This window comes from Portunus trituberculatus, chromosome 38, assembly GCF_017591435.1.
Source record: "Portunus trituberculatus isolate SZX2019 chromosome 38, ASM1759143v1, whole genome shotgun sequence".
Classification (NCBI taxonomy): Eukaryota; Metazoa; Arthropoda; class Malacostraca; order Decapoda; family Portunidae; genus Portunus; species Portunus trituberculatus.
Window position 1 is genome coordinate 17883126 of NC_059292.1, and position 18327 is coordinate 17901452.

Below are 18327 nucleotides of genomic sequence, written 5' to 3' on the forward strand. Positions count from 1 at the left end.
TAGCAATGGGTCAAGAAATCAGGTAAACATTTTTGTAACTGGCTATGCATTACAATTTGTGTAATTAGTCTATCAGATAGTACATACCAAATTAATGTGATATTATAGTTACCTATCATGATTCATACCTAATGAATAATGTGATATTATACAGTTACTTATAATGGAGAACCTATTTTTTTTTAACTCTTGTACTTACAAAATTCATTATATATGCAGTGTAAACTGCAATAAACAACCTATCATGTATATTCTTAACATTACCTTATTTGTAGAAGGTATCATATGTCCCAAGAATGATGAACATAGTAAGCACCATCAACAGTGGAACAACCAGCACTGCTCAACACACTAAAACTTACTTTACACAACTATATCCCCCCTTTTTCAGACTATGAGAAGTGTTATGCAATGATTTGCCTTCTCACTGCATTCCCAGCTATTGCCTTTGCATCCCGTCCTCCACCACCAGCTGGTGCAGGAACAAACAAAGGTTCATCTATGTCATCAGGGTTGACTACTACTTCATCCACGAGTGGAAGATTCCTCTTTTTGCAGAAATTGTGAAGCAACATAGTTGCGACATAGTTAGCGTTATAGAAGTGACATTCATCGGCCTAGAAACATGGGACATTTAATAACTTGTTTATGTAGGTATCTGTCTACACTTCATTATGACTTGTTCCTCCAGAAACAGTGCAAGTGATGATGTGACATTAGAAGCAACTACCCTTATAATGCATCCTTGCAGATTCATGTAAATGTTGAAAGGACACGCTTGTCACTTTGGCTGTGCAGTAAACCCAGGCACCAAAATCCAACCCAGATTGATACAGTAACAGCAATCATCCACAAATCTTGCCATTTCATGCTAAACACAGGCATTACTGGGCATTAAAACATTCAATACAACCTTCAGTTGCTATTGGTTGCTAAATATGTCAATAGTGGGTAAGAGTTTTCCTGCCTGGGCTGAGCAAAGTGAATATGATGATACTAATGGTATGGAAATGTGCTAAACATTACACCACAGATGCTGATCATTACATGAAAAAAAATACTAAATGAAGAAAAAAAATCACTTGCATGCACATAATGACAGACTAGTTTCTGAAGTGGTACGTATAGTACAGTACATAAAGAATGCACACTTTAAAACATACCAAGAAGAAATGCATCTCTGAATTCACCCTGCTGGAATCTCCTGTTGAGGATGCTGTTCTCCCATACAAATGAACCATATGTGCTTCCAGGGAAACGGCAGCAATAGTCTTGAAAAATGTAGTCTGCATTACACACAACTTGTATGTTCAGTGAATGGAAATTCTTTCTATTAATGTAGAGTTCTTCATCAACTGGTGGGGCAGCAATCGGGATGTGTGTTCCATCGATGATGCCAATCACATTTGGAAAATTGGCAATTCCATATAATTTCCTCTTTGTTACCCTGGCTTGCTCTAGTCCTGATGCAAAGAAAAGGTTGCTTATTCACACAATGCAAAATATATGTAAATTACATTAATATTCACTGCTTCATAATATACACATTTAACAAGAATTACAAACTAGGTAAGTAAAAAGCTATACGTACAGTAATTCCGTAAGTAATATTGTCACCATTTCTAAATTTACCTCTTGGCATAACATCTACATTATAAATGCAATTTGTCCATGAATAAATAAATAAATAAATATATATATATATATATATATATATATATATATATATATATATATATATATATATATATATATATATATACATAGTGTTGCGAAGGTGTATTGCAGCAGCCTCCCAGATATGTACGTGTGCCTGTGTGAGTGTGGAGCAGCGTCATAAGAGAGTACATATGAGTACATATGTGCAGACTTTAGCTAGAGGGTGAACGAGGTGTTGGCTGCTCGTGTTTATGAAACTGTCACACCTTAATGGAAGGGACGCTGAGCTAGGCCTCCATGACGGAGATGTGACCCCGGAGGTCACGGGGAGATAAGAGTGTGTGTGTGTATGGGTGAGGGCACTGGCCAGGCCTGGGATAATTGTCATACAGTACCGTGTAAATAATAAGGCATGCATGTGTGAATTACTTGTAGCCAGCATTATCAGGGATATATTGGTAATTAGCGGTTAAGGTAGATAGCGTTACCTAATAGCTGAAATAGACTCGTAAGGACATTGCCTGGCAGGTGCGACGGCACAGGAGGCGTGGTCTGTGGGCCACTGTGTGGCACCGACGAGGACAGAGGAGAGGAGTCTAGCAAGAGACCTCGAAGGAACAAGTCGTACTCTGGGGAGCAGTCAGAGAGTGAACGAGAGACAGTGAAGTGCCTGACGAACTAACTGTTACCCGTACTTTGTTGCCGCCCCCTGCCCTGTCCTGTGTGCCGCCGCTACCTGTTCCCGGTGACTCGTGTATAGTTGCTGTAATATAGAGAAATAAGGAAGAAGTGTTTCCTTCTCCCCACTCTGTGTGACTGAGCTGAGTGAGAGTGGGTGCTATAGAAGCAGACAGCCAGGGGGCGGATGTTCGAAGGATCGTAACTTTCTGCCATTAAGATCTTAGTTGTCCTCTCGTAGCCGACATTTTTTATCGTGGGCTACGACCACCGCTAAGATGTATTTTCAAACACCCGTCCGAACGCTCGTAGCTCACGATGATGCGATCGTAAAGCTTGGTGCGTTCCGTCCCGCTGTCCAGGAATGAAACTCGGCTGACTGCCGCTCAGCCAACCAGAAGAGGCGTATTAACAGCCTTTGAGAATGATAGCCAATGATATTGCACCGTGAAACGTAAACAAATACACGCACTTGCATGTGGAGACGTCAGTGTTACATGTGTAGATCCTCGCACCCCAGACAGCAAGAAGAGAAGAAGTGTTGTATGTAATCAGCAGTAAGCAGTGGTGGAAAGGAAAGCAGACATGGCAAGTGAGGTGCCGCCCACCAAACGCCTTCGTCGTGCAAACTTTTCGGATGAAGAAATGCTGACAATAATACAGGTAATGTGTTAAACAGGTCATACCTCAGCTTAGTATACGCTTTGTCACACAATCTTATTTAGAATTCCTTATTAGAATTTCCAGGTTAGTGTATGAGTGCACAATAACTACATAAATAGGTATTTATTTCTGATCACATCAGCCGATAATGAATTTTCACCCCAGTAATTACTTTAAGGTTAACTCTATTATAGGAGGTTGTGATTTAAATCATTTCATGAAATCCCTAATAGGTATCAAATTTGCTAAATGCATTTTTTTATTATGTTATGTATAACCTAGCCTTACCTATCATAATCTACCCTAACCTATCTTGGTCTCAGGAAAGAGGGCTAGGGAAAGAGTTATAGTTATGTAGTAGCAAAAATAAAAAAGGAGTAATTTGTGACAAAGTGAACAGAGGAAAAGAAAATAATAGAGGAGTAATTTGTGGCAAAGTGAACAGAAGAAAAGTGTCTTAGAAAAATGTGTACTTCCTAGCAGTGTATTCCTTTAAGTGTTTGTGAGACTTGTGCCTTTATGAGTACACCCTATCTTAAGCTAGCCTAACCAACTCGGATTAACCTAGTCTAATCCACCTCACCTAACCTAACTTTACTCAGCATAACCTAACCTAATTAAAATAACATAATATGAAATGTATTGTAAGGTTAGGTTAGTGTTAGTTTAGGGTCTGGTAGGTTATGGTAGGTTAAGTTATATTAGGCACTATAACTTGGTAAAATAAAAAAATAAAAAAGCATAAGTGGAGTAGGCAGTAGTCACCTGCCGCCCGGTGGAATACTCCAGGAGAGGTACTTACGGGGATGTAGGCAGTGCTGCAGACTGAGTGATTCCCCGTGTCCTCTCTTCCCGGTTCCCTTTGTGGTCTCATTTATACAATTGAGCAGCTGCAGCCTGCCCTCTAAAGACAACTTCTACTACTTCCTACACTACACTACAACACCTTACACTTTTACACTCTCTTCAAATCAAAATTTAATAATGGCTTCACCACGCCCTGCCTCGGAGTCCCCTCTGGGAGGGACCATAAATGTCCCCAGGTCGGACTGCCCTCTGCTGTCGACCTTGGGTGTCTTGACACTTCATCTAATACTTTCACTATCAATTTCTGCAACATTCGTGGCCTTCGTTCTAATTTTCAATCTGTGGAACACCACCTCTCCTCTACTAAACCTCATCTTCTCTTCCTAACGAAACACAGTTGTCTGTGACTACTGACAGCAGCCCCTTTTCTGTTCCCTCCTACTTGCTCTATCCTCATTTTCAATCCAAAGCTGGATGTTGCGCGTAACGACACCACTTGCTCTCGTGCCCACAATCTTGAATCTTCAGAATTTTCTACCATCTGGCTAAGACTTCAATGTCACTCTCTAACTAAATTCATCTGTGCTGTATACCTCTCACCTAATTCCTCTGACTATGTAAAATTCTTTGACTATTTGACTTCCAAGGTGGAGCACATCTTATCTCACTTTCCTTTTGCTGAGATCTCCATTTTAGGGGATTTCAATGTTCACCACCAGCTTTGGCTTTCATCTTCTTTCACTGACCAACCTGGTGAACAAACCTTCAACTTTGCTATCCTTCATGACCTAGAGCAGCTAGTGAAGTTCCCTACCCGTATTCCTGACCGCCTTGGAGACACGCCCAACATTCTTGATCTTTTCCTAACCTCCAACCCTTCTGCTTACTCTGTTAAACTTTCCTCTCCGTTGGGCTCCTCCGACCACAATCTAATTTCCGTTACCAGTTCTATCACTCCAGTGCAGCCTCAGGACCCGCCTAAGCGGAGGTGCTTCTGGCATTTTAACTCTGCTAAGTGGGAGGAACTAAGGCAGTACTATTCTGATTTCCTTGGGATGATTATTGTTTTCATGTCAGAGATCCTTCTCTTTGTGCCGAGCGCATAACAGAGGTGATTATCTCTGGCATGGAGCTATACATTCCTCATACTTTCTCTAACCCTAAAGCTAAAAAGCCTTGGTTTAACTCTGCTTGTTCTCGTGCTGTCAATGATAGAGGCGGCTCACAAACGGTTCCGTAGCCATCCAACTGCTGAAACTCATGCCCTATATATTTCTGCCCGTAATCATGCCAAATCTATTCTCCAACTTACTAAAACTCTTTCATCAATAGAAAATGTCAAAGTCTTTCCAATTCTAACTCCTCTCGAGATTTCTGGCATCTAGCCAATAATATCTCTAACAACTTTACTTCTTCGTCTTTCCCTCCTTTACTTCATCCAGATGGCTCTACAGCTGTCTCTTCTTTTCTAAAGCTGAACTCTTCGCTCAAACCTTTGCTACCAACTCAACTTTGGATGATTCTGGGCATATTCCTCCTACTCCTCCACCCTCTGACTACTTCATCCCTAAAATTAAAATTCTTTATAAAGACGTTTTCCTGGCCCTCTCTGGCCTTGATTCTCGGAAGGCTTACGGTCCGGATGGAGTCCCTCCTGTTGTTCTCAAAAACTGTGCTTCGAACTCGCTCACTGCCTGGTCAAACTCTTTCATCTGTGTCTCTACTTCTATTTATCCTTCTTGCTGGAAGTTTGCTCACATTCAACCTGTCCCTAAAAAGGTGACCACTCCAATCCTTCTAACTACCGCCCTATAGCTTTGATTTCCTGCCTTTCTAAAGCCTTTGAGTCTATCCTTAATAGGAAGATAATGAGGCATCTATCAGCTCACAACCTTCTCTCTGATTGCCAGTATGGTTTCCGTAAAGGCAGATCTACTGGTGATCTTCTTACTTTCCTAACTGAATCTTGGTCATCCTCTTTTAGGGACTTCGGTGAAACCTTTGCTGTCGGCCTTGACATATCGAAAGCCTTCGATAGAGTCTGGCACAAATCTTTAATTTCTAAACTACCCTCCTACGGATTCTATCCTTCTCTCTGTACCTTCATCTCCAGTTTCCTTTCCGATCGTTCTATTGCTGCTGTAGTAGACGGTCACTGTTCTTCCCTAAAACTATCAACAGTGGTGTTCCACAGGGTTCTGTCCTATCACCCACTCTCTTTCTATTATTCATCAATGATCTCCTAAATCTGACTCAATGCCCTATCCACTCCTATGCTGATGATACCACCCTGCATTATTCAACAGCGTTCAACAGACGCCCAACCCAACAACAATTAAATGACTCAAGGCGAGATGCTATAGGACGCCTAACTTCTGATCTTTCACTTGTTTCTGATTGGGGCAGAGAAAACCTGGTTTTGTTCAATGCCTCAAAACTCAATTTCTACAACTATCTACTCGACATAACCTTCCAGACAACTATCCTCTCTTCTTCAATAACACTCAACTTCCCTCTCCTCTACATTAAACACACTCGGTCTATCCTTCACTAAAAATCTAAACTGGAAATTTCACATCTCTACTCTTGCTAAATCAGCTTCCAAGAAGTTAGGTGTCCTGTGGCGTCTTCGTCCATTTTCTCTCCCTCCCAGCTGCTTGCTCTGTACAAGGGCCTTATCCGCCCGTGTATGGAGTATGGCTCTCATGTCTGGGGGGGATCCACACACAGCTTTACTAAACAAGGTGGAATCTAAAGCTTTTCGTCTTATCAACTCTTCTCCTCTAACTGACTGTCTTGATTCTTTAAGTCACCGCCGCAATGTTGCATCTTTATCTGTCTTCTACCGCTGTTTTCATGCTGTTTGCTCTTCTGAACTTGCTAACTGCATGCCTTCCCCCCTCCTGCGGCCTCGCTGCACAAGACTCTCTACTTCTTCTCATCCCTATTCTGTCCATCTTCCTAATGCAAGAGTTAACCAGTATCTTCACTCCTTCATTCCCTACACTGGTAAACTCTGGAACTCTCTACCTGTGTCTGTATTTCCACCTGCCTATGACTTAAACTCTTTCAAAAGAGGAGTGTCAAGACACCTCTTACGTTAACTGGACCCTCCTTTTAGATTTTTCTGTTTTTTCTCTTTCTACTTTTCTTTTAACAGGGCCTGGCAACCAGCGGATTTTTTTTTTTTTTTTTTTTTTTCCAACACTGTGTTTGCCCTTGGCCAGTGCCCTTGTAATGTAAAAAAAAAAAAAAAAAAAATATTTATTGAGGATCTCATGAAATGACTGACTGTTTCACACTTTCCTTGTAACATATGGAGGCCAGTTTAAAATAATTTTGTTCACAAGTATTAACTAACTACTGAATGTACATACAAATCATATAGTAGTAAAAATGTAATTAAAACCACTATAGTGGCTATTATCACAATCAATATGCTACATACAAGTTATTAATGTGGGCAAAATTACTGGATATGTACATGTTTTTTATTAAACTTTTACCACACACTAAATGATCTGTTAGAAACTTTTTTGACCTTACCAAACTTCTGTAGGGAACTAACTAGAGTTTGTTATTAGGAGCTTGGAAATGAGCAATTTGCACTTAAAAATGCTTTCATGTAACATAATTACAACCATTGTGTTTTGTTGTAGTGTTAGACACTGTCACCTCTTGATATTTTCTCACATGTAGAAAACCATGTTTTCTGGTAGATTTAGGTACTCTTAATTATTTAATGTGTTAGGTAATTTTGTCAAACATCTTTTTTTATCCTCAGAGTTTAATAATTAATGAAATATGAAATGAGGGAAACATCAGTATGTTAGGTATATACCTATGTACTCAATAACATACTACTACACCAAAACCTACAAGAAAATAATTTCATCCTCATATTATACACTCATAAAAGACTGTAATGTGGCAATGTGGCTTGGTGAGGAACCTAATTAAACTAACCTAATCCATCCTAGTAATCTATGTAAGTGGAGAGTTATTTTCTTGTAGGTTTTGGTGTACTAAGTTATGAAGTACCTACTTTATTAATCTATAAGTTATCTCATTATTCATTAATTTCTGAGAATAAAAAACTGGTTTCCAACAAATTTAACCAACAGATTAATTAAAGCATTTATTTATATGGGAAATATTATAACTTTACAATCACTTTTGATTCTAGGGTTGGCTGGACAGAAAAACTGTCTTGCAGGAGAAGTTCAGCCATCAAGTAACTGCAGAGAGAAAAAGAAAGGCATGGGAAGAAATAACTTGTGCTGTCAATGCAGTTTCTCCTGTAGCAAGAGAGAGAGAGGAAGTGAAGAAAAAATTTATTGACTTCAAGTCATCAGTAAAGAGGAAGCATGCTGCTCTCAAGTGTCAACAGGAAAAAAACTGGTAAGGAAAATGGTTTCATTTTGTGGGGAAAGGAGCCATCTACAGTAATGCACACAAAAGCCAGAGGATCTGGGTTCGATTTCCCAGGCAGGTAGAAATAATTTGAGTGTGTCTCCTTTCATGTCTAGCTCCTATTCACCTAGCAGAGAGTAGGTGCAGGATGTAAGTCAAGGATGTGTGACCTTGTTGTCCTAGTGTCATGTGTGTGACTGGTCTCGGACCTTTTGGAAATAACTCAGAGCTCGCTCTGTAGGATAAGGTCTTTCTGTCTCATCAGAGACTGCAGCAGATCTAACAGTGAAGTACACACACACACACACACACTTGATTTAGCTACTTATTAAAACATTAATGAATATAACTTCCTTGCAAAATTAGTGCTAATGTAGCTAACTTTTGAAGTTCACTCTATGTTTTGTACATTTCAGGTGGCGGAGTGCCTGATGTAAAACCCCTGACCAGTGTTGAAGAGGCAATGCTTCCGTTAATAAAAGATGTCCAAGTATCTGGTGTTCCTGGACTTCGTGACCCTCATCCTGCCAGTATGTTTTTTTTTTTTTTTTTTTATTATTAATGTACGGAATGAAAATTTTAAGTTGTGATTTCTCTTTTCTGTTGTACGGAGTATGAGTGGTCTCAGACATACCAGATTGGAGACAACAAGCTCTGACCTCAGGCTGCCTCAACAGAGGCTGCACACACACACACACACACACACACACACACACACACACACACACTCTCTCTTTTAAAATTTAATATGTAATAGTTTTGTAGTACATTCTTTTCCTCTTATTTATTTACAGGTGATGATGAAGAGGACTTGGCAGCAGGTGACATAGATGTTACACTACCATCAAGGCCAGCCTCACCAAGACCCAGTGGCACCCAAAACCTCCAAATCTCATCACCTCCAGAGCCTCTGTCACCAGACACTGACACAGAGGGAGTAGTGGAGATAGCATCTGAACCTGCTCCACCACAAGCTGATGATCATCAATACAGCCAACCTCCTCAGGCTGGTAGAAATCAGAGAGGCTCATCACGTCGTGAGGGTACACTGGCTCCAGAAATGCTTCAAGTTCACGAGGACATAAGAAACTCCTTGTCTGATTTGACTGAATGCATTACTACATATTTGCCAGGAATAGCAACATCTTTGAATGAATTGGCATCTCGCAGACTTGTTTAGGAACATTTCAAAATGTCCTACAAAATATTCTTATGTTATTTTGCATTCCAGTGTCATTTCTTTTCTGAATTTGCTCATTACCAATTTCTTTTTATTTAAGGAATACTCTTATTATTTTCCACAGTATTATTTTTCTATTTTGCTTGATATATAGGTAGTTATTTATTTTTAAATTTAAGGAGTTTATAACCTGTTTTCACAGTGCCATTTATTTTCTTATTTTGTACAATGACATATTTATTTATTTTTACGGAGTAGCCTATTTATTAATGATGAATTCTTTTTGCACTAAAAGTTTGAATGTAATGCAGACTTAGCCTCCAAATACCATTTATTAATTATGAAATAATTTTAGTGTACATTTGCATTTCCTCAAACATTTCAGTTAATATTTTGACAAAGATGTAAATTTATTTTGAAGGTGAACAATTACCTATTGTTTATAATATTTAGTAGCTTTTCTTAAATACTGCTTCAGTTTTTTGTCCTAGTGGTGTATTTAGCTCACCATTACCTTTCCTGTAGTATTCCTTGTGTCTTATATGAATGTGTAAATATTTATATTCCCATGTAGTAACTCCAGGATTGGAACCCGCACAATGTGTGTGTATATACACATATTGTGTGGGTTCCAGTCGTCGAGTCACTGTATGGAAATATAAATATTTACACATTGATATAAGACACAAGGAATACTACAGGAAAGGTAATGGTGAGCTAAATACACCACTAGGACAAGAAACTGAAGCAGTATTTAAGAAAAGCTACTAAATATATGGCCAATATGTTGCTGCAAGAATGGGTTAGAGTGGTGACTCAAGTACAAGTAACATTAGTTGAATATTGCAGTGGGTCAAGAAATCAGGTAAACATTTTTGTAACTGGCTGTGCATTACAATTTGTGTAATTAGTCTATCTGATAGTACATACCAAATTAATAATGTGATATTATAGTTACCTATTACGATACATACCAAATGAATAATGTGATATTATACAGTTAGTTATAATGGAGAACCTATTTTTTTTACTTTTGTACTTACAAAATTAATCATATATGCAGTGTAAACTGCAATAAACAACCTATCATGTATATTCTTAACATTACCTTATTTGTAGAAGGTATCCTATGTCCCAAGAATGATGAACATCGTAAGCACCATCAACAGTGGAACAACCAGCACAGCTCAACACATTAAAACTAACTATTGATAGAAACTTACTTTACACAACTATATCCCCCCTTTTCAGACTATGAGAAGTGTTGTGCAATGATTTGCCTTCTCATTGCATTCCCAGCTATTGCCCTTGCATCCCGTCCTCCACCACCAGCTGGTGCAGGAACAAACACAGGTCCATCTATGTCATCAGGGTTGACTACTACTTCATCCAGGAGTGGAAGAGTGGGTAGGAGTTTTCCTGCCTGGGCTGAGCAAAGTGAATATGATGATACTAATGGTATGAAAATGTGCTAAACATTACACCACAGATGCTGATCATTACATGAAAAAAAATACTAAATGAAGAAAATAAAAAATCACTTGCATGCACATAATGACAGACTAGTTTATGAAGTGGTACGTATAGTACAGTACATACAGAATGCACACTTCAAAACATACCAAGAAGAAAGGCATCTCCAAATTCACCCCGCTGGAATCTCCTGTTGAGGATGCTGTTCTCCCATACAAATGAATCGTGTGCTTCCAGGGAAACGGCAGCAATAGTCTTGAAAAATGTAGTCTGCATTACACACAACTTGTATGTTCAGTGAATGGAAATTCTTTCTATTAATGTAGAGTTCTTCATCAACTGGTGGGGCAGCAATCGGGATGTGTGTTCCATCGATGATGCCAATCACATTTGGAAAATTGGCAATTCCATATAATTTCCTCTTTGTTACCCTGGCTTCCTCTAGTCCTGATGAAAAGAAAAGGTTGCTTATTCACACAATGCAAAATATATAGATATAAATTACATTAATATTCACTGCTTCATAATATTATACACATTTAACAAGAATTACAAACTAGGTAAGTAAAAAGCTATACAGTAATTCAGTAAGTAATATTGTAACCATTTCTAAATTTACCTCTTGGCATAACATCTACATTATAAATGCAATTTGAATCATGAATAAATAAATATATATATATATATATATATATATATATATATATATATATATATATATATATATATATATATATATATATATATATATATTTATTTATTTTATTACTTTTGCATTAGGTGTAAGAGTTTTCTTTTCATAGGTTTAGTTATAGGTTATGTTATGCATCTATAAAGTGTTTCTGTAACTACCATGCTACCCAAAAGGAAATTAATATTCCATAGTACAGTATACTGAACCAGCAGATTTTATCTATAAAACATAAGAACATAATGTTAGGCATGACCAAGTATTTCCTTAAAAGCTTTTTTATGTGTTTCCTAGAAAAAAAGGCACTCCCATCATGTATTAGTCCCTTCTGATATGAGTCTCCTATAGTTCAGTGGCAATGGTTAGGTTTGGTTAGGTTAGTTTACATTTAGGTTGAGTTTAGATCTGGGAGTGTACTATAGATTACATGCACTATTTCTTACCAGATACATATATGAAGTAGTACAGTAGTACATACCTCTTGGCATCCGTGTTTCTCTAAGTGACGCCGTATACAGCACATCTGTCACTCTGTTGATGACTCTGCTGACACATCCTTGTGTTAATCCATGTGTCTGCCAACACACTTTGGAATGACCCACTGGCATAAAACCTAAATGTCATCAACACCTGTAAATGACATGGCACTGCATGGGATTTTCTTGTTGCTCGGCCAACTTTTGGTTCTAGCTTCTGGCACCAATGAAGAAGCTCCTGTCTCGGGAGTCTAATATCTCAGCAAGTGTTCATCCCTAAAAGCAAATGGATCTGTTCGGTCTCTAAATCTTCTTTCACGTCTCCAGGCCCTGTTTACTGCAACATCATGTTGCAATACAACTTGTAACTCCATCTCTGACAAGGCAATGTGGGTACAGAATTCCACGGGAGGTAAACAAACCACCCTACGATCACTGTAAGGGTGCTCTTCGAGACAGCGCTACGAGCAAATATGGCAGTCCGAAAATCGTAGCGACGACTCCAAGATCTTTCCAACATACACCTTAGGCGAGTTACGCGCGGGTTACGACAAATTTAGCGCTAAGGTGATCGTAGCGGCCGTTACAAGCGTTTGAACATCCCGCCCCAGGCCAGAGAGAGCGATCTGCCCGCCGCTCCACCCCAGCCGCGCCGCGCCACCCAGGTGAAGTCCTCCCCGACACACACGCCCCGAATCCCGAGAAGATTGTGATGCGTCTCCTCCCTGAAGAAGTTGAAGGAGGGTCGCAGCAATATATATATATATATATATTCATTTATTTATTACTTTTTGCATTAGATGTAAAAGTTTTCTTTTAGTTTTCTTTTCATAGGTTTAGTTATAGGTTATGTTAATCTATAAAGTGTTTCTGTAACTACCATGCTACCCAAAACGAAATTAATATTCCATAGTACAGTTTAACTGTAGTCGCCGCTGGGCGAATGTAGTATTCAGGATGACAAAATGACCCAGTCGTTTACTCGCTTTAATGCGGTTAACCTGCATGACAATCAAATTGACACCAGTATGAGGAATATTGAAATGTAAACAAAAGAAAACATGCAAAATAAGATATATAGTCATCATAACATGTAGCCATCGTAATGATAATTGATTAATTAATACAACATACAGGCAACGTAAGGATAACCAATATAAACATCATAATGTACCAAATAATTCTTAATGCCCTATTTATACATAATCATTGACACAGAGATAAGTAACATGAATCATGAACAAATCAGTATCATGATATATATAGATATATAGTCATCATAACATGTAGCCATCGTAATGATGATTGATTAATTAATACAACATACAGGCAACGTAAGGATAACCGATATAAACATCATAATGTACCAAATAATTCTTAATGCCCTATTTATACATAATCATTGACACAGAGATAAGTAACATGAATCATGAACAAATCAGTATCATGAACAATGACACAAAGGCAATAATACGTGTATTGTAACTCACAGTGTAATAGCCATTAACTTAATAATTCTCAGCTGAGTAGCAAATATCAAATAAACTATGGCATAACACTTACGACAATGAGGGTCGGCGTTGGACAGAATAAGATGTATGGAGAAATCAGAGGGCGAAATGCAACACCTCTCTCACTGACGACCAGACAGAATCTGCCTCCTTCAGAGGCAGCTGGGGCACACCACATGCAACCTATTTCTTCATCCCCTGCAGAATCAGCAGCGATCCTCTGTGTCCTTATCTATCCTACGCGCAGCGTCATCAGTCTTTGCACATAAACAACCCTCTCACTACCTCTCTGCATCTAAGTTAACCTCCGTACATCTTCACTACTGTTACTTACTGTTATATTTACTAATGCTCATATGTCCTTAATACTACAAGTTATGATAATTAACTATTCTCTTATTACTTAGCATCCTCTATCGCCAGCAGCCTCACATCACAGTGTGAGGCACCACAACTGGCGACTACACTCCCCCCTTTGGTTGGACGCAGGGCGTTGCAACCAATCAGAACAAAAGACACATCATACAGTACACGATGTTGCCGAGGGAGCCGAGGCAATGCCCTCTAGAAGACAGAGTTTGACAATAGGACGAAGGAGTTCCCCAGAGCTGGTACGGAGGCGAACCCTACGAACCAGCCCGTCTGCCCCGGGGAGGGTTTGAGTGATCCGGCCAAGGCGCCACTGCCATGGTTCCTGGGAAGGTGTGGGTCCATTACAAGGACCAGATCACCAACCTGAAGATTGCGAGAAGGAGCAATTTGGCGTTGGCGCATCCTGAGAGTGTGAAGATACTTCGCGCTCCAGCGCTTCCAGAACCTATCCGCCAGAGCTTGTGCATGGATCCAACGGCTGCGGAAGGATTCTTCAAAGGACATATCCTTTATAGGCAGATGGGTGCCAGAGCCAACACGCAGGAGATGATCTGGTGTAAGAGCCTCCGGTTCCAATGCAGAACTAGGTTTGGCTGTTAATGGACGACTATTAAGCGTAGCCTCGACCTCACAGAACTGGACTGTCTCGTCTGACGGTCTGAGAGAGCTCGTCTATTCTCCACTATATTTTGCAGTCAATCAGCAAAAGAAAGAAAATAAGAAAAATAGTATTCAGAAACATGTATAACGACTTTATTATTCTTAGCATTATTCAAACATCAGTAAACATATATAGCCTCATCATATAAGGCTATAAATTCCCATACATAATATATAGCAAGTACTAAGAGAGTATGTTCCATCATTAGTCATGAGGTAAAAGAATGTAACATAGACGGAATTCGTGGGTCTGCCCGGCCCCACTGTACCTGCCTTACAGGAAAAATAATGAGTGAGGGAGACACACGTTCTCACTCCTCGATATCTTCATCTGCACTGGCTCTGGAGTTGCCTCCAGCTGCTGCCTCGTCATACTTTGGGAAATAGAGCGGGATATTCATAATGTAGATAAGCCGTGGGTCCACGCGGACCCAGAGAAACTGCTCTAGGGTTAAATGAGAATAGATTAATTAGAGATACACAACATGGCTTTAGATCAGGGAGGTCCTGTCTTACAAATTTGCTCGATATCTTAGAATATATTACCAAGGAGTTAGATGATGGAAATAGCATAGATGTTATATATCTAGATTTTAGCAAGGCGTTTGATAAGGTACCGCATAGGAGGCTAGTGTACAAATTGAGACTACATGGGATAGGGGGTAGGTTAGTTGATTGGATTAGTGAATGGCTTTCTGATAGGAAACAGAGAGTAGTATTAAATGGGGCAATGTCTGAGTGGAAGGAAGTGGTTAGTGGGGTACCCCAAGGATCAGTGCTAGGACCTCTTCTTTTCTGGGTGTACATTAGCGATTTAGATATAGGAATTAGTAGCAAAGTATCAAAGTTTGCAGATGATACTAAGATAGCATGTGCAGTACAGGGTGAAAAGGACAATTACAGAATACAATGAGACCTGGACAGGCCGATAGCATGGGCAGACAGGTGGCAGATGGAGTTTAATTCTAAAGTGTCAGGTTATGCATTTAGTTAAAGACAACACAAACTTTAGCTATGAGATGGAGGGATGTTGGCTAGAGGCAGCAGAGGAGGGAAAGGATTTAGGAGTAGTGCTGGACTATGAAATTTTCAAAGCAATGTTTAGAAGCAAGAAATAGGGTAAATAGGATCCTGGGTTTTATAAATAGAAATGTTAGTTATAAAAGTAAGGAAGTGGTGCGTAGCTTATATAATTCCTATGTTAGGCCCCATTTAGAGTATTGGATACAGGCCTGGTCACCCCATTATAGGCAGGATGTCAACATGTTAGAAGCAGTTCAGAGAAGAGCAACTAGGATGATACCAACATTAAAGCGCCTGGAGTATAGAGATAGATTAAAGGAATTAAACATGTTTTCATTTGAGAGGAGATGTATAAGAGGGGATATGATAGAGTTATTTAAAATGTTCTCAGATACAAACTACATAGATGTGAGATCTTTCTTTACCTTAGAGGAGGGAAGTAGGACTAGAAATCATGGCAGAAAGATTAGAAAGCAAGGCTGCAGGTTAGATATAAGAAAATATTTCTTTAGTCATAGGGTGGTAGACTTCTGGAATGCATTGCCAGAGAGGGTTGTAAATAGCACTAGTTTGACAATGTTTAAAAACAGATTAGATAAGCACTTAAATTTATTAGATTTATAATTATGTATAGCGCTGCATGATAGTAAAATTTTTATAAGAAATTTACTATAGTTAAACAAGACATGATCCCCATGTATGGGGATCACAGATTGTAGAGGAATTCGCTGCAGGACTTAGCCCTGTTAATGGGCCAAATACTTAGAATTAGTATATAATGTATTGTGTACTTGTAAGTGTATCTTTAAGTACTGATGACGAGGTCGCTGTGCTACTGATACAGGATAACCTAGATGGGCCATGGTGGCCCTTTGTTATCCTATTATTTATGTTATGTTAAAGGGTTGTCACATCCTGTGGAATTACTTTTAATTCCTATTAAATGTGCAGAAAATTTTATAGATGTCATGAAGCTAATAATATATATGTATATATATATATATATATATATATATATATATATATATATATATATATATATATATATATATATATATATATATATATATATATATATATATATATTACTTAAATGAATATTGGAAAGATGAGATAATGAAAAGGAGTGTTCTGTCCTGAATATTGATGGGGAGGGTGGGCGCTGACTGCCGTGTCAGCTGGGAGCCTGAGACCTGTCATTAACCACGAAGTCACAACATTCTCGAGGCGCACCGGAATGTTTATTTAATATATTGGCAAAGTTCTGCTACACCGAGCGATTCCTTGTGGAAGCAGATTCTCTTGATATTTCAGAAGAGTTTACAATGGCTTAAACGGAAGCTGCGTTGCCCTACATATGGTGTGAATGTAGTGGCTGCAAACTCGGCCATAGGATACTGCATACTTACAAAGGTAGGTTCAGTGCGTTGATGTGAGCCTGTGGATCTGTAGTTTAGTACTGATGTCGAGGTTACGTAGCTCGTGGTCGATTTTTGTTGAAATGTGTTGTGTTGCCTTAGAACGTAGACTTTTTTTTTAATTTTTTTAGGATAAACTGATAGCAAGCATGCGGCTTTTGTTGGTTGTTAATTTATTTTTCTTTTTTTTAGAAGATTCATGAAAATGTTTGTGATACTTTTACCAGTCAGGAAATATAACAATTAAGCCTTTAGCAATTTCTGATCAGGTCAAATGCATGAACTTAGTTCAAGTGTTGGCCTCTATGATGAGAAGTTTTCACTCCTTCACCATAGTCTATTGCAAAAAGTAAATGAATGAATGGTAAATTTGCAGTTTCAACCAATATACCTTATTTTATATTTCTTTTTCCCTATGTTTAACAAGCTTGGGGAGCTCCTGGGAAAGTGGGGTTTTAGGGTGGGGAAACCAAGCCTAATTTAGGTTTTGTCCTGAAGTTATTATTCTTTTTTGATAAGGTAAAAGGGGGTTAGAAATAGTCGTAGACCTAACCTAACCTAAATTCTGTCCTAAAGTTTTTGTTAATTTCTGTCAGGGTAAAATGGGGTTAGAAATGCCCGTAGAAGTGTGATCTAGACTCTGAGAATGTGTATAGTTACATGTAGTGTATTGATTGAAACTGCAATTATATCAAATAAATAAATTAATAAAAAGTAATAATAAATGATAAGTAAGAGAAAAGAAGATAAATTGGACAGTTCTTGACATGTTTTGAACATATCTGGTTGTCATTTTCTTCACAAATAAATTTCTTTTTCTTAGTTACTCCCTTTTAGTATCAGTCAAAATCTAATGTAGCTATATGATAAAAAACAAAAAAAAATACAAATCAGGGTCCTAGTGCAGTTTAATACAATACATCCATAGCACTTACTGTCCTGCTCAAATTGCAGATCATAGCATTTGGAACATTTCTAATTTTACACCGTATTGCACAAATAAAAATTTCTTAACATAATTGCAAAATTGATCTAAAACTTATCACTTATTCTTCCACTCGACCCTCTGTTCGCTCAGTCAGTATTGCATGTATGTTAGTATGTTGGATTGTGAGTAATGTGACAGCATAATGTTGCTAGGATAACTATCCTCATGGCAGCTATTTCATTCACCATTTTATGTTATTGACTGATATGTTTAGTTATACTGGATGAAAATTGATTATCATATTGATTTGTAATCAAATAGTGTTTCATGCATGACACATTGCCATTAATTTAAATGGCCTGTTTAGTTTGGAAT

General features: G+C 38.6%; 3 protein-coding genes and 1 pseudogene across 7 annotated transcripts in view; 2 read left to right on the forward strand and 2 right to left on the reverse strand.

Moving 5' to 3' along the window:
• The first annotated feature begins 2413 nt into the window (after positions 1-2413).
• On the forward strand, positions 2414-10618 carry LOC123514968. 3 transcript variants are annotated; one of them, XM_045273258.1, is made up of 5 exons: positions 2414-3000; positions 7994-8208; positions 8637-8750; positions 9015-9105; positions 9137-10618. In XM_045273258.1, the coding sequence occupies exons 2-5, from the start codon at positions 8175-8177 to the stop codon at positions 9159-9161; spliced, it is 264 nt and encodes an 87-aa protein (XP_045129193.1). In that variant the 5' UTR covers positions 2414-3000; positions 7994-8174; the 3' UTR covers positions 9162-10618. The 3 variants fall into 3 exon arrangements, with proteins under 3 accessions (XP_045129193.1, XP_045129191.1, XP_045129192.1); XM_045273256.1 differs by having other exon boundaries at positions 2466-3000; positions 9015-10618; XM_045273257.1 differs by lacking the exon at positions 7994-8208 and having other exon boundaries at positions 2467-3000; positions 9015-10618.
• A 69-nt stretch (positions 10619-10687) lies between these two features.
• On the reverse strand, positions 10688-12670 carry LOC123514969 (putative nuclease HARBI1). 2 transcript variants are annotated; one of them, XR_006677723.1, is made up of 3 exons: positions 12043-12666; positions 11023-11320; positions 10688-10828 (listed from the first exon to the last, which is right to left on the reverse strand). XR_006677723.1 is itself a non-coding variant. In XM_045273259.1 (2 exons), the coding sequence occupies exons 1-2, from the start codon at positions 12170-12172 to the stop codon at positions 11046-11048; spliced, it is 405 nt and encodes a 134-aa protein (XP_045129194.1). In that variant the 5' UTR covers positions 12173-12670; the 3' UTR covers positions 10758-11045. The 2 variants fall into 2 exon arrangements, 1 of the variants encoding a protein (XP_045129194.1); XM_045273259.1 differs by having other exon boundaries at positions 10758-11320; positions 12043-12670.
• Positions 12671-13674: 1004 nt separating this feature from the next.
• On the reverse strand, positions 13675-14956 carry LOC123514881 (annotated as a pseudogene).
• Positions 14957-16767: 1811 nt separating this feature from the next.
• LOC123514971 (vacuolar protein sorting-associated protein 54-like) overlaps positions 16768-18327 on the forward strand; it is a 250921-nt gene continuing 249361 nt past the window's right edge. For both annotated transcript variants that reach the window (XM_045273260.1, XM_045273261.1), the window contains exon 1: positions 16768-17019. The gene's annotated coding sequence lies outside the window, so the exon portion shown is untranslated. The remainder of the gene's footprint in view (positions 17020-18327) is intronic.